The sequence below is a fragment of the Mustela erminea genome, chromosome 17 (assembly GCF_009829155.1).
Source record: "Mustela erminea isolate mMusErm1 chromosome 17, mMusErm1.Pri, whole genome shotgun sequence".
In the NCBI taxonomy this organism is placed as follows: Eukaryota; Metazoa; Chordata; class Mammalia; order Carnivora; family Mustelidae; genus Mustela; species Mustela erminea.
Genome location: NC_045630.1, coordinates 64807519 through 64822780, shown reverse-complemented (window position 1 = coordinate 64822780; position 15262 = coordinate 64807519). Strand labels below are relative to the sequence as shown.

The 15262-nt window shown below is 39.8% G+C and overlaps 1 protein-coding gene across 1 annotated transcript in view; it reads left to right on the top strand.

The window, feature by feature from the left end:
• Positions 1-15262, top strand: part of ATF6 (activating transcription factor 6) — a 212869-nt gene that overhangs the window by 22625 nt on the left and 174982 nt on the right. The window contains exons 6-8 of the mRNA XM_032317566.1: positions 4027-4156; positions 4987-5190; positions 13660-13880. Of these exons, the coding sequence (XP_032173457.1) occupies positions 4027-4156; positions 4987-5190; positions 13660-13880 (555 nt within the window). The remainder of the gene's footprint in view (positions 1-4026; positions 4157-4986; positions 5191-13659; positions 13881-15262) is intronic.

Sequence of the window (15262 nt, the reverse complement as noted above, 5' to 3'; positions counted from 1 at the left end):
ATGGTCTTTGTCTTTCTCAGTCCAACTTAGTTCACTTAGCTTAATGCCTTCCACGTCCATTCATGAGCAAGAAATATTTTCTCAGTGGCTGTTAGTACATATTTTGTAAGGTTTTATTTTTATTTATTTATTTTTAAAGATATATTTATTAGTGTACTCAAGGGGATGGAGCAGTGGTACAGAGGGAAAGGAGGAGGGAGAGACTCTCAAGCAGACTCCCTGCTGAGCTTGGAGCCCGACACAGGGCTCCATCCCATGATCCTGAGATCATGACCTGAGTCAAAGTCAAGAGTTGGGTGCTCGGCTGAGCTACCCAGGTGTCCCATAAGGTTTTTTAAATTAAATTAAATTAAATTGTTAATTGTTTTTAAAAGATGTGGCCCAAGATTGAGGCCTGAACAGCACCATTTTTTAAAAAAGATTTTATTTATTTATTTGATAGAGAGATCACAACTAGGCAGAGAGTCAGGCGGCGGGTGGCGGGGGGGGCAGGCTCCCCGCTCAACAGAGAGCCCGACATGGGACTCAATCCCAGGACCCTGAGATCATGACCTGAGCCAAAGGCAGAGCTTAACCCACTGAGCCACCCAGGCACCCAGGTTGTATTTTTAATTTAGATCTCTGATCCATTTGAAATTATCCTGGTGTATGATGTGAGATACAAATCTAATTTCATTTTTTCCCAAATGACTATCAAAAGAATGGTTTCAATACAGAAAGTTCATCTTGTTCTCACTGGTTTCAATCTGTATCCTTAAAATGGTTTAGGTAAATAGCGTTATTATATTAGATCTCTTTGTATTTCTTTTAAAAATCAACACAATGTTTTTAAGATCAGTTCATATTGTTCTGTGTGCATGGTCTGTTGCATCGAATTTCACAGCACCTCACGGATGTGTTTACCAGGTTTTACCTGCATCCCAGTGAGCGTTGTCAGAAATGACCTTTTATGGGCCTGTGTGAGGACTCCTTTGGGATGCAGCCCAGGGGTGGAACTGCTGGGTGGTTCATGGGACCAGTGCTGCCACTTGCTCTCTGGTCACCTGTGGTAGTCTGAAGTCCAGGCCACAGTGCTTCCGGATCCTTGTAGCTTCTCTTCGTCGCTGATGCTCAGCGCTGCCTGGCCTTCTAATTTTTGCCAGATGGTGCAGATTTTTTATTGTTTGTTTTGTTTTAATTCACTTATCTTTGATTACTGATTGTTTTCAACATTACATGGCCTTTTGGATTTGGATATTTTTTCTTCTTTGAATTATTCATTCTTACCCACTTGTAAGAATTCCTTCTGTATTTGAGACAGTCAACTTTATTGGGTGTAGATATTATGTGTATCTTTTTTTTTAAGGTTTTATTTATTTGAGAGGGAGAAAAAGAGTGAGCGAGAGTGGGCAAGCACAGGGGTTGGGGTAGAGGGAGAGGGAGAAGCAGGCTCCCCTCTGAGCAGAGAATCCAATGCAGGACTTGGTCCCAAGACACTGGGATCATGACCTGAGCCAAAGGCAGACGCTTAACCAACTGTGCCACCCAGGCACCCCCTGCATGTATCTTTTTACTTTTTATTACATGCTAGCTTTGCAGTCTTTATTGAGTAGAATTTCTAATTCTGAATACTCAGATTCATCTTTTTTTCCCTTTGTCTTTTTGATTTATTTTTGAATTTTTTTTTAAAGAAGTCTTTCTCTGCTTGTAGGCCATAAAGATGTTCTCCTGCATTTTTTTTCTATTAACTGCTTGGTTTACCTTTCACATTTAGATTTCTTAATACCTTTATTTATTATTTTTAGAAGATTTTATTTATGTATTTGTGAGAGGGAGTGAGGTGAGGGGTAAAGGGAGAAGCATACTCCCTGCTGAGTAGGGAGCCCGATGGAGGACTCGATCCCGGGATGCCTGGATCATGACATGAGCTGAAGATAGAGGCTTAACTGACTGAGCCACCCATGTTCCCCAAAATTTCTTAAACCTTTTCTTAAAAATTAAATTTAATTTTTAATTTTTAGAATTTTATTTATTTATTTTTAAAAATATTTTATTTATTTATTTGACAGACAAAGATCACAAATAGGCAGAGAGGGAGGGAAGCAGGCTCCCTGCTGATCAGAAATCGCGATGTGGGGCTCCATCCCAGGACCCTGATATCATGACCCGAGCCAAAGGCAGAGAGGCTTAACCCACTGAACCGCCCAGGTGCCCCCATTTTTTTATTTTTTAAAAGATTTTATTTATTTAGGGGCTCCTAGGTGGATCAGTCGTTAAGTGTCTGTCTTTGGCTCAGGTTACGATCCCAGGGTCCTGGGTTTAAGCCCCACGTCGGGCTCCACGCTCCACAGGAAGCCAGCTTTCCTTTTCCCACTCCCCCTCCTTGTGTTTCTGCTCTTGCTTTCTCTCTCTGTCAAATAAATAAGATCTCTCTCTCTCTCTTTTTAAGATTTTATTTATTTGACAGATACATAGCACAAGTAGGCAGAGCAGCAGAGGGAAAGGGAGAAGCAGGCTCCCTGTTGAGTAGAGAGCCCAATATGGGGCTTGATCCCAGGACCCTGGGATCATGACCTGAGCCAAAGGCAGATGCTTAACCAACTGAGCCACCCAAGCATCCCTTCTTAATGCCTTTAGAGTCTACCTTACTGTGTGGTTTTAGTTAGGGATCTAGTCTTGATTTTCTCTAAGTGAACCAGTTTCTCCAGTTGTATCACCTTTGCAGTCATTCTGTTAATATCTTATGCTTGGTGGCGCCTTAGTCAAGTTATCTTTTATGTATCTCAGTTAAGTTTTGGAATTTTCTTTATATAGGCCCTGTCCATTCCTTAGAAAATTAACTCCTAGGTATTTTATAATTGTTACAGCTTTTGTGGTTGAAATCATTTTTATTATATTTTTAAGTGATTATTCATACAATATTTTCATTGTGAAGTGTTTTTTTAATTGGTTTTTATATGTGTTCCAAGTAGACAGCATGTCACCTTACAAAGGCACTTCTGTCTCTTGTATTTTAATACTTACTCCTTTTATTTCATTTCTAGTATAATGATGTTTGCTAGAATTATAGAAAAAGCAGTTACATTTCTTATTCTGGACTTTAATGGTATTGTATTTAGTATTTCACCATTTAGTATGACATTGGCTATGCAATTATGCCTAACTTTTTTTTTTTTTTTTAAAGATTTTATTTATTTATTTGACAGACAAAGATCACAAGTAGGCAGACAGGCAGGCAGAAAGAGACGGGGAAGCAGGCTCCCTGCTGAGATGAGGGGCTCAATCCCAGGACCCTGGGATCATGACCTGAGCCGAAGGCAGAGGCTTTAACCACTGAGCCACCCAGGTGCCCTAGCTTTTTTTTTTTTTTTTCTTTTGTAAATGTTAAGAAATACCTTTTAAGTATCTGAGGCCACAAAGAGATTTGTATTCAGATCTACTGAATGTTAAAAGTCTTGGAAAATGTTGTCTTTATACATCTCTGTATTAACAATTCACCCATTAAATAAAAGAAAATAGTCCTGTTCCTTTCAGTGTTTGTCTTTCTTTCAAAACATTTGGGGCAAAGGTGGTGTTAATAAATGAAAAAGAAAAATAGTAAGAATTATTCGTTTTGAGTTTCTTTTTTTTTTTTTTTTTCGTTTTGAGTTTCTTATAAGACTACTAAATTAGAGATTAGAGGAAAGGATATTGGCATTTTAACCTTAGTCTTATACCAAACATTTGTATGGCTAGGAACCAAGTCAACAGCAAGTGTGTGGAAGGAAATATAGGAGCAGATCAGTGCTTCTCATCTTTAATATGAGAGGATGACTTAGGCATCCTCTGCAATTTGAATTATTTTTCCTCTTGTATTGATGGATAATGTTACTTTATCCACAGTCTCTTAGTACTCAGTAGGTAAAGTTTCTAATACATCATACCTTTGCCTTGAAGTTTTTCTTGAATGTTTATCTGTTAATGTATGGATCTTGCCTCTCTAAGCCATTTTCTGTTCAAGAATTACATTCTTCTCCATGAACTTGTTTGTATTTTATTTTGCTGTAGGAGGAGTTGGATTTGTCTTCTCCTTCCCAGATGTCTCCCCTTTCCCTTTATGGTGAAAGCTCTCATAGTCCCTCCTCAGCAGAGCCCCTGAAAGAAGATAAGCCCATTGTTGGTCCTAGGAGCAAAACTGGTATGACTCCCATCTCCTGTCTTCTGTTCTTTCTAATAGGACTGAACTTAGGTTCCATTTTTAAAAAGAAAATATTGGATTATGTGCATGTTTATTAAGCTGGCTTTTTGTTTTTAAACAAGTGGACCTGTCTTCTTTAGTTGTATTGTCTTTATGGGTGAAAAATGCTTTAAAGTAGATATAGGCCTCATCATCTTCAGGAGAGAATTCAAGGATTCAATTAAAGATATTGAATGTGAGGGCCATTTGGGTGTGACATTTATTACCTCTTAATCTTCAGGCCTTATTCAGTGATTTTAGCTATTCTCTACCAGTTCTAATATCCCAGAGCTGCAGTGTGGTCGTTCTAATGAAAGTCATCATTTTGACCATCAATGTGGTCAAAAAGGAAGGCTCATTTGACTTCCACAGTAAATAAGTCATGACGATGTACTGTACATGGTGCCCATGGTTAGTGATACTGTGTTGTCTATTTGATTGCTAAGAGATTAGCTCTTACAAGTTTTCATCACAAGAAAAAAATTTTTTAACTGTGGTAGCAGATGTTAACTAGACTTCTTGTGGTAATCCTTTTGTGATACAAATATCAAATCATGTTGTACCCCTGAAATTAATATAATGTTATATGTCAATTATACCTCAAAAAAGGGGTAGACCTCAGATGAAGGACTTTTCTTGAGTCCATTAAGTTATAGAGTAGCTAGGCTTAAACTCCGGGTAGGGACAGTTACTCAGAGGTCTAGATAATGTGTAGAAAAAGGTGTATCATAGAATCTGTTTTCTAGGAATTGCTTTCACAATGATCTGTTGTTTGTTTGGATTTTCTCCAGAAAATGGACTGACTCCAAAGAAAAAAATTCAGATGAATTCAAAACCTTCAATTCAGCCCAAGCCGTTATTACTTCCAGCAGCACCCAAGACTCAGACGAACTCTGGCGTACCAGCGAAAACCATCATTATTCAGACATTACCCACACTTGTGCCCTTGGCAAAGCAGCAGCCAATTATCAGCATACATCCTGCGCCCTCTAAAGGTACCTGAGTGGAACTGGAGGCTGCGTAGTTTAATTGGTGGCCACTAAGACTTGTGTCATGTCATTTGTTTTAACTCAGGTTATAATTTCTGAGCTCAGGCTGGGTGCCAGGAATTGTCCTTGGTTTTTGAGGATGTGACAGATGACTAACATGTGATTCTTGTCCTAACAAGGGAGATAGCTGTCCAGATGAATTATATCAGATACTTCTTTTTCTTATATATATATATATATTTTTAAAGATTTTATTTATTTATTTGACAAAGATCACAAGTAGGCAGAGAGAGAGGAGGAAGCAGGCCTCTTGCTAAGCAGAGAGCCCGATATGGGTGCTTGATCCCAGGACCCCTGGATCATGACCTGAGCCGAAGGCGGAGGCCTTAACCCACTGTGCCACCTAGGCGCCCCTTTTCTTACAGTTTTAATTATGAAAACACCTGTCTGTCAGGATGGTGGTTTTATATAACCACTTGTAACGAAGAAGAAAATCCAGGAAACTTTATTGGCACCATTCTGTCCTGAGAGTTTTGTGTCCCTGAACTTTTGTTTTTAAGGAGAGGTCAGTATGTAAATAGCGTTACGGGTCTATAGGTGAGTTTTGGTGATAGCATGAGGCTCTTCATCCCTGCAGAGGCAGCATCCTTTAGTAAACGTGATCTTGAGTGAGGGCATGAGGAAGAGAGCTCAACTCTTGTCTTCAGTTAAGAATGTGTGTGTTTCTGTATCGTGTCCACCAGATGGCCTCCCATCCTCAACTCTACACGAGTAAAGGAGAACCCGATGGACTTTCTTTCCCCAGATTTAGGGCTAGGTCTCAATGGTGTATGGCTTGTAAACAAATGTTTCTTCTATCGTGGTGTTTCCAGCTCTAGATTGTCAGTTCCTTTCTTTGGAGCAAGAAGATCAAGTTATAATGAGAGCAAGGTCATAAATTTGATTTCTAGTTACTCTGTTAGTTTTGTTTTATTCTAAGGTCATGGACAATATAACATTGATAAAGAGAAGAACTAGTTGGGAGATTGGACGAGTCTGTGAAAAATCCGTCAAAGTCTGCCAGAACCGTAGACAGACCTGGAATACCAGCCCTTTCTGTACAGGGTCAGAACTGCTGCTTTTTTCATGTGAAAAATAGCAGTCCGATAGAAGAGGTGTTCTTGTGGTCTGTGAATGGATGTTAAGTGTTCATAACTTGAAATAAAATGTAAGATTTATTGTATGTGTGGACTTTTCTCAGGATAGTCTCCAAAACTTTCATCAGGATCTCAGAAGGGTCTGTGTCTTCCCAAAGGCTAAGAATGAATGAATGAATGAATGAATGAATTTATTTTTTAATTATTTTTTTTTATTTTTTCAGTGTAAGGCTAAGAACTGAAACTTGTGAAGAACCTCATTATGGTTTCTTAAAACGCTAGTGTAAAAAGCGAAAGCCGGACATTAATATGACTAGTGTTTGAAGCAAGGGGTATTCCTGAGAATTTGCTCTTAGTAGACCATGTTCAAGTGATAGAAGACAAACCATTCTTTTCTGAGCAGTTTATCAGGTTCAGAAACCCGAATCATATGTTGTTCAGAAACCTGAGTCATACATTATTCAGAACGTCAGTGTCTGCCCATTTTTCTGAAGATAGTATTTATGTTTGCTAGTATAAGATACTTGTGTGTTTTTCTAGTACAGTCCAGAGAGTTGGTGTTATTATAACATACAAATTTAAGTGTACGTCTTCCATTTATTAGAAATAAAGTGGTAGAGGGGAAATACAGGAGAGGCATTTTATAGTTAATCAATGTAAGTGTCAGTAGTAAATACTTTACTATTAAAAAAGAAGTTATTTTTATAGGATTAAGTTCACATTCTCTAACTTGGAAGTAAAGCCCACTGTGGTTTGGCTCCGATTTCATTTTCTAACTTTACATTATAATCACTCCTTTTTATAAACCCAACTTCCTCTTCTAGCCCAACCAATCTGGCCACTGTCCCTTGAATTCTCTCATTTTTTCTAGTTTCTTGGCTTAGACCATGTCTTAGACCTGTCTGCCTGAAGCAACTTCTGTAACTTAAGTCTTGTACATCTATGAAGGCTGTTAGGAGGAGTGCAGGTGAGAGATGAGGAAAGCCTGGTGTGTCTGTGAAAGTGGAGAGCTAGGACAGAGGGTGCAGAGGCTGAAAAGTGCAGAACCGCAAGCTTGGCAGTTGGATGGTTTGGAAAGGGGATGAAGGATAGAGAGGAGTGTGTCCTATGTCTTGGGCTTGTCGGGTAGATGATAGTGCAGATCACTGAATGGAGGATGGAGGTAAACTCACTTGCCCCCGGTCATTCTGCTCCTGAGAGGTAGAGGCAGAACTGGAGCCCGGGTGGTCTGGCTCAGGGTCTGTGCAATTGGTCAGGCTACTAGATTTCCTCTAAAAGAATGTGCAGATGTGCTCCTTGATCTCCAGGATTCTGTCTAATTGGGGAGTTAACATATTTACAAAAATAAATAACAGTGACCGTGAGAACTGTTAATACGTTAATAATGAGTTAATAATACGTATAGTTAATAATACGTATAGTGAGTTAATGAGTTAATGATACGTATAGTGCCCTTACAGAAGCTGTTACTATATAGAAATGGAAATTAATAATAGTAAATAATAGCTAACATTGAAGTTCTTGCTGTGTAGCACTGTTGTGTTTAAGTGCATTATCTTATTTAATCATTACACTGGCTCTGAGAATAGGTACTATTATTGTCTTCATTTTATAGATGAGAACATTAAGACACAGAGGAATCATTTACCCCAAGGCACACAGCTATGTTATTTTAGACAAAGTAGACATTGAATAAATGTTTGATACGTAGTTTGAAGTCTTTGAAGAAAGTTGAAAAGGAAGAATGCCTGTCACACTGGGTGAGTCATACAGAGTCACAAGTATTAAGCATTGAATCTAGCCGTGTTCCATTAAGGGGGATTACCTGTAAGGTAAGGACATACCATTAAGGGTGGACACACCATTAAGGTATGTCATATCTGAGAGGATTCTGAGCATGCTGCAATGGATAAATAGTCTTATGGTTTTCCTTTTTGACTGCCCTTTTGTCCTTTTCATACTAGGGGCAGTAGTTCCTGTGTTCAGCTGCTAACTGTTTAAGGCCCAGAACAGTGCTTTGCAATGCGTTTTGTGATTCCTGAGCATCTAGCGGGCCAGTGTTTAGCAAGTCACCACAAGAGTTTTTTGTTTTCTTGAACATGTTATAACCGAAGTTTCTCCCTATTCTGTCTTGAACCCTGGCATGCCTAGAATATTTAGAGGATCCTAGAGTTAGATGCTACTGGGTAATTTGAGGATAGTTGGGCACCATGGGATGTTCATCATAGAAAGCAGGAGGCAGCAGTGGCCTGGTAGGACTGGGAGCCACTTGGGTACACAGACCCGGCCTCTGTGTTGCCCCATCGCCCTCCCTCCATGAGGCAGTTCTCTCAGCAAGGAGGCGGTGATAACTACACAATGGACAGTACAGACTTGGATTACTTTTCTAAATTAGTTTTAAGAAATAGTGCAAAGCCATTTGCGTGTGTTAATGGCAGCTAGAAGTATGATCCTTTCTTTGAAATGTTTAATTCTTTACTTTTACCACCTCCTCTGCTCTTTGGAATAATCCCAAAGTTCACTGAGCAGCGTTTCATTTTGGGATCTTTTTTTTTTTTTTTTTTTAAAGATTTTATTTATTTATTTGACAGAGAGAGATCACAAATAGGCAGAGAGGCAGGCAGAGAGAGAGGAGGAGGAGGCAGGCTCCCTGCCAAGCAGAGATCCCTATGCGGGACTTGATCCCAGGACCCTGAGATCATGACCTGGGCCGAAGGCAGAGGCTTAACCCACTGAGCCACCCAGGCGCCCCCATTTTGGGATCTTTACTGAGAAGATGTGGAATAATGCTCTTCTTAGAGTATTGGTTTAACTCAGTGGTTCCCACACTCCAGACTGTGGACCCCAGGGTATGGGTGGTGGGAATAGTAGCCTTTGGCATTTTGCAAGGCCTCTGCAAACCCCCATACTGAGAGGTATTTTCTGTAGCCTGAATAATTTGTTTTATATCTTTTTGTACTCCTATTTTAAAAATTTTTGTGGCTGTAGTTCAGATTAGTAAACTACAAATTTACTTTAAATTGTTACTAGGTTTTTGTTGTGGTTGTTTTTTTAAGTACTATGGGGCTTGAACTCATGACTCTGAGATCAAGAGTCTCAGCCTGACAGAGCCACCCAGGTGCCCCGTTACTAAGTTCTTTTTTTTAAAAGATTTTATTTATTTATTTGACAGAGAGAGATCACAAGTAGGCCGAGAGGCAGGCAGAGAGAGAGAGGGAAGCAGGCTCCCCACTGAACAGAGAGCCCGATGCAGGACTCGATCCCAGGACCCTGAGATCATGACTTGAGCTGAAGGCAGAGGCTTTAACCCACCCAGCCACCCAGGCGCCCCTGTTACTAAGTTCTTTTTTTTTTTTTTTTTTTAAAGATTTTATTTATTTATTTGACAGACAGAGATCACAAGTAGGCAGAGAGGCAGGCAGAGAGAGAGAGAGAGAGAGGGAAGCAGGCTTCCTGCTGAGCAGGGAGCCCGATGCGGGGCTCGATCCCAGGACTCTGAGATCATGACCCGAGCCGAAGGCAGCAGCCCAAACCACTGAGCCACCCAGGTGCCCCGTTACTAAGTTCTTAATAGCCTTTTCTCATCATGTATTTTTTCAGTCCTGAAACTGAAAGAACAGCCATGATCATCTTGGGTGACCATGATACTTTTTGATATTAAAGAAGAGTGGTCACTTGGTTTAAGGTTTACATAATGATGAGTGTGTCTTCTTCTAGTACCAGATTGTACTTTCTTTTCTTTTTTTTTAAAGATTTTATTTGAGGGGACGCCTGGATGGCTCAGTGGGTTAAAGCTTCTGCCTTTGGCTCAGGTCATGATCCCAGGGTCCTGGGATCAAGCCCCGCATTGGGCTCTCTGCTCAGCAGAAGGCCTGCTTCCTTCTCTTTCTCTGCCTGCCTTTCTGCCTACTCTCTCTCTGTCAAATAAATAAAATCTTAAAAAAAAAAAGATTTTATTTATTTGAGAGAGTATGGCAGTGTGCAAGCGAGTGGGGGAGGAGCAGAGCAGGAGAAAATCTTAAGCAGACTCCCTCCTGAGCTTGGTACTGTACACGGGGCTTAGTCTCATGACCCTGAGATCATGACCTGAGCCGAAATCAAGAGTCTAGCGCTTAGCCAACTGAACCACCCAGCATCCCCTGGACTGTAATTTCTTTTTTTTTTTTCTTTTTTATTTCTTTTCAGTCTTTCAGAATTCATTTTTTATGCACCACACCCAGTGCTCCATGCAATCCGTGCCCTCCTGAATACCCACCACCAGGCTCACCCGACCCCCCCCTCCCCTCCCCTCCAAAACTCTCAGTTTGTTTCTCAGAGTCCACAGTCTCTCATGCTTCGTCTCCCCCCAAACTCCCTTCTCCTCTCCATCTCCCAGTGTCCTCCATGTTAGTCTCTCATGCTTCGATTCCCCCCAAACTCCCTTCTCCTCTCCATCTCCCAGTGTCCTCCATGTTATTCCTTATGCTCCACAAGTAAGTGAAACCATATGATAATTGACTTACTCTGCTTGACTTACTTCACTCAGCATAATCTCTTCCAGTCCCGTACATGTTGATACAAAAGTTGGGTATTCATCCTTTCTGATGGAGGCATAATACTCCATTGTATATATGGACCATATCTTCTTTATCCATTTGTCCGCTGAAGGGCATCTTGGTTCTCTCCACAGTTTGTTGACTATGGCCATTGTTGCTATGAACACTGGGGTACAGATGGCCCTTCTTTTCACTACATCTGTATCTTTGGGATAAATACCCAGTAGTCAATTGCAGGGTCATAGGGAAGCTCTATTTTTAATTTCTTAAGGAATCTCCACACTGTTTTCCAAAGTGGCTGCACCAACTTGCATTCCCACCAACAGTATAAGAGGGTTCCCTTTTCTCCACATCCTCTCCAACACATGTTGTTTCCTGTCTTGTTGATTTTGGCCATTCTTACTGGTGTAAGGTGGTATCTCAATGTGGTTTTGATTTGAATCTCCCTGATGGCTAATGATGATGAACATTTTTTCACACATCTGTTAGCCATTTGTATTAGACTATAATTTCTTAATAATAAGTGTTATTAAGAAACCTTACACCTGGTCATGAGCTTTTTATTTTATATTTTTATTTGAATATTTGACTTAAGCATATTTATATCTGCTTATGAGTCATCTCCTCATTTAAATGTTTTTATTTCATAAAAGAAGTTTTTCCGTGGGAAAAAAGATAAAAATGTTTAGAGATCACTTTTGTCCAAATAAATTACACATATTAAAAATCTATGAAGTTATTTTTTTATGTGGGATAAAATGCTGTTAACTAAACTCTAGTTTTAGTGTGCTTTTTGGGGCCATGTGAAACATAAAGACTTTGATTTTATAGAAGTGACCTTTTTTTTTTTTAAAGCTAAGACAGGTGTTCTTAACAAACAGGTGTTTCAAAGTATTATTTAGGTTTTTAGTTTTTCTTGATCCTTTGAAATACCAAGCTGAATTTTACGTGGGTCGTGTTACACTGGCTGAAAGTAGAATGCTTTTTTTTTCCTGTCTTGAAGAAGAATTATAAATATTTATGTAATTGTAGTTGCTGGTTACTGTAGTACCTTTTTTTGCTGGATAGGCCCAAGCAGCTGTGGATGTTGGGGGAGGCTTTCAGCACCTTGTAAAATTGGCCAGATCTGAAAGGAAGCATTCAGTAGGCAAGTGAGATTTCTAAAAGACCGGAGTTCTGAGTCATGGGAGTCTTCTTTAGGTTAATGATACTAAGTCTCCTCAGATTAGTGTAATTTAAAAAATAATGTTAAATGTGAAGATTTAAGAAAAAGATTTAGAGACCATTTTGTGTGTGTAGGGGGAGTTGCTATTATCTACAGATAATTTTAAGTTACAGATTTGTCTCCTGTGCTTGTTCACTGTGAACTCATTTCAAATGGTTTTAATGTTTGTTTGTTTGTTTGTTTGAAGATTTTCTTTCTTTATTTGACACAGAGAGAGATCACAAGTAGGTAGAGCAGCAGGCAGCGAGAGGGGGAAGCAGGCTCCCCGCTGAGCAGAGAGAGCCTGATGTGGGGCTCGATCCCAGGACCCTGAGATTATGACCAGAACCAAAGACAGAGGCTTAATCCACTGAGCCACCCAGGTGCCCTCAGTGTTTTTTTAATAAGTACATTGTGAACAACTTCATAAAAAAAAGTATATTTTTAATTGAAGTAGGATTAACTTAGCGTTGCTAGTTTCGGGTGTACAGTGTAATGACTGAACATTTCTGCTCGTGACTCAGTGCTCATCGCAGTAAGTGTCACTCTTCATCCGCTTCGTTTCAGCTGCCCACCTCCCTGCTGGCAACCACCAGTTCTCTTTAAGAGTCTGGGTTTTGGTTTTTTTAATTTTTTGTTTCTCTTTTTTTAGAGACAGAGTATGACTGGGCATTGGGGCAAGGGCAGCAGAAGGAGAGGGAAAGAGAGAATCCCAGGCAGGCTCCACACCCAACTTGGAGCCTGACACAGAGCTCGTTCTCAGGACCCTGAGATTACAGCTCCAGCTGAGAGCAAGAGTCTGACGCTTAGATGACTCAGCCGCCTAGGTGTCCCTGGAGTCTGTTTTTATTGTTGTTTGTCCCTTTTCTCTGTTCATTTGTTTCTTAAATTCCACATATGTTTGTCTTTCTTGGACTTCTTTCACTTAGGAGAATAGTGTCTAGATCCTTCCATGTTTTTGCAGATGACAAGATCTCATCTTTTTTACAGCGAAATAGTATTCCATTGCTTATATAGGCCGCCTGTTCTTTATCTATTCATCACTTAGTGGATACTTGGGATGCATCAGTGGGATGCATCCCACTTGGCTTTGGGAGATATTACTGCAAGTTTTAACATTTTTGATATTTGTAGTCCCTGGGCTGCCACATATTGAGTCACCGAATCTCCATTTGTATATTTTTGGTGCTGTATTTCTAAATCCTGTTAATTTAAAATATGTGGCTCTCAGTGTTCAGGATAAAAGATTCATTAGTTATAATATGAAAAATACTTCTTGGCACTCATAAATTTCAGTGGTTAATAGAGAAATCTATGTGTAACTCAGCAAGTTTGACATGAATATAGTTGAGAAAAAATGTGGACATACATTGTTCATGATAACTTCATAGGAAACAAATGTAGTTGGTTTCATTAAAAACAAAACATCAGAAGCCACTGTGCGTGTGTGCTGCTGTTGGTTATGTTTTAATTGGTGGTTTTAAATGCCCTCAGTGTCCTCCTCCTCTTGTATCCACAGAAGAGACCTAAATGTTAAACACTGTCCTTTGTCGCAGTGGTCACGCACACTCTGACTCCTGTCTTGTTTCCTCCACCGCAGGTCCGACCGTCGTGCTTTCTCAGCCTGCGGTTGTACAGCTTCAGGCTCCGGGAGTCCTGCCCTCTTCTGCCCCAGTCCTTGCTGTCGCCGGGGGAGCCACACAACTACCTAATCACATGGTGAATGTGGTGCCGGCCCCTGCGGCAAACAGCCCAGTGAATGGAAAACTTGCAGTCACTAAACCTGTCCTACCAAGTACCATGAGGAACGTGGGCTCGGATGTGAGTGGTGCAACTCTGTGCTTTATCATGCCTGGCTGAAAACACAGCAAGGACAAAACCACACTGTTTTGTTTTTGTTGCCTTGTTTTTGCTTTGTGGAGTTTTTATCATCGTGCCTTGGCAAATTAGCACGTCAGAATCTAAGTGATAAGGTTTTAGAAAGTCTGAAGTTGTTTGATGAAAAGTGATGTTTGCATACTTTCCTCTGTAACTCCTTCTTTGAAGCTCTCCTCGCATTCTGCAGGGTCCTCCCCAACCCAGTCACACGCTAGTATTTTCCAAGACTCTTTCATGTCTCCTGATTGAAATGTTTTTGGCAGTTCCCAGATAAGAGCCTGTAGACTATTTTTTTTTCAGGATTTACATTTACCTTCTCTCTTGATTTATTGAAGGGTTTTCACCACTGCAAAATGATGACTTACTACTCTTAGGAGTTCTCTTAATGATTAGTTGGTATTTTCCCATCTTTGCAAATCCTCAGATTTTCTAGCCCATTTTAGGTTTATTGATTTGTTTTTTTAATAATTTACAAATCACAGAAAGTTTCCTAAGACCTGTCTTCCTCAAAGCCAGTTATAGCATTTGCCAGCTAACTTTTGCTTTCTTTAAAAATGATACAAAAATATCTCATGTATTAAGTAGTAATTGAACATTATAGGCTTAAAGTTTAACGAAGTTAAAGTCAAATAATCACTTTGACAGTGGATTCTCCTAAACTATTAGTGGGAAGGCAAACCCATATGTGTTTTCTTTAAAATAAAAGTAGAATAAAAGTAGATATTCTTGGTTGTTAATATTACTACTCTACCTTTTCTTTAAGTATTGCAAAATACTTTTAAAATTTTGTGCCTTATTACAATCTGTTATACCATGATTTATTAACTAGCATGTTAGTAGCCCAGTAGTGAAATTGCTCCGTTGTTACATAAACACAACTAAGTAATGTCCATTCAGCAGTATTTTTAAAGACCCATAACAAAGGAATATTATCTGATGAAAGCAGAACATTAAAGATCTCCAATAATTCCTATAGTTTCTGTAGGTTTTGAAAACTGTGTGTGTCCAGACATGGAAGAAAATTTAGTATCGAACGAGAATACACATGGATGGTACAGGATTAGCCTTGACTGTTAAAGTTCATTTATTTTGAGGACTGGAGAAGGTTAAGCGTAGTGGTTATGGCATAATAGGCACTAAAACACAGTATGGGCTTCAGTTGAGGATGAAATCGTACGGTGCTGGGATTTGCTTAAAATACTCTGGGGCAGGGGGCAAAGAGCACAGGATGGAGGAAACAAGATTGGCAAAATGTTGATGATCATTAAAGTTGGGTGTAATCTTTCTCTCCTTTTGGTGTGTGGGAAAATTTCCACAATAAGTAA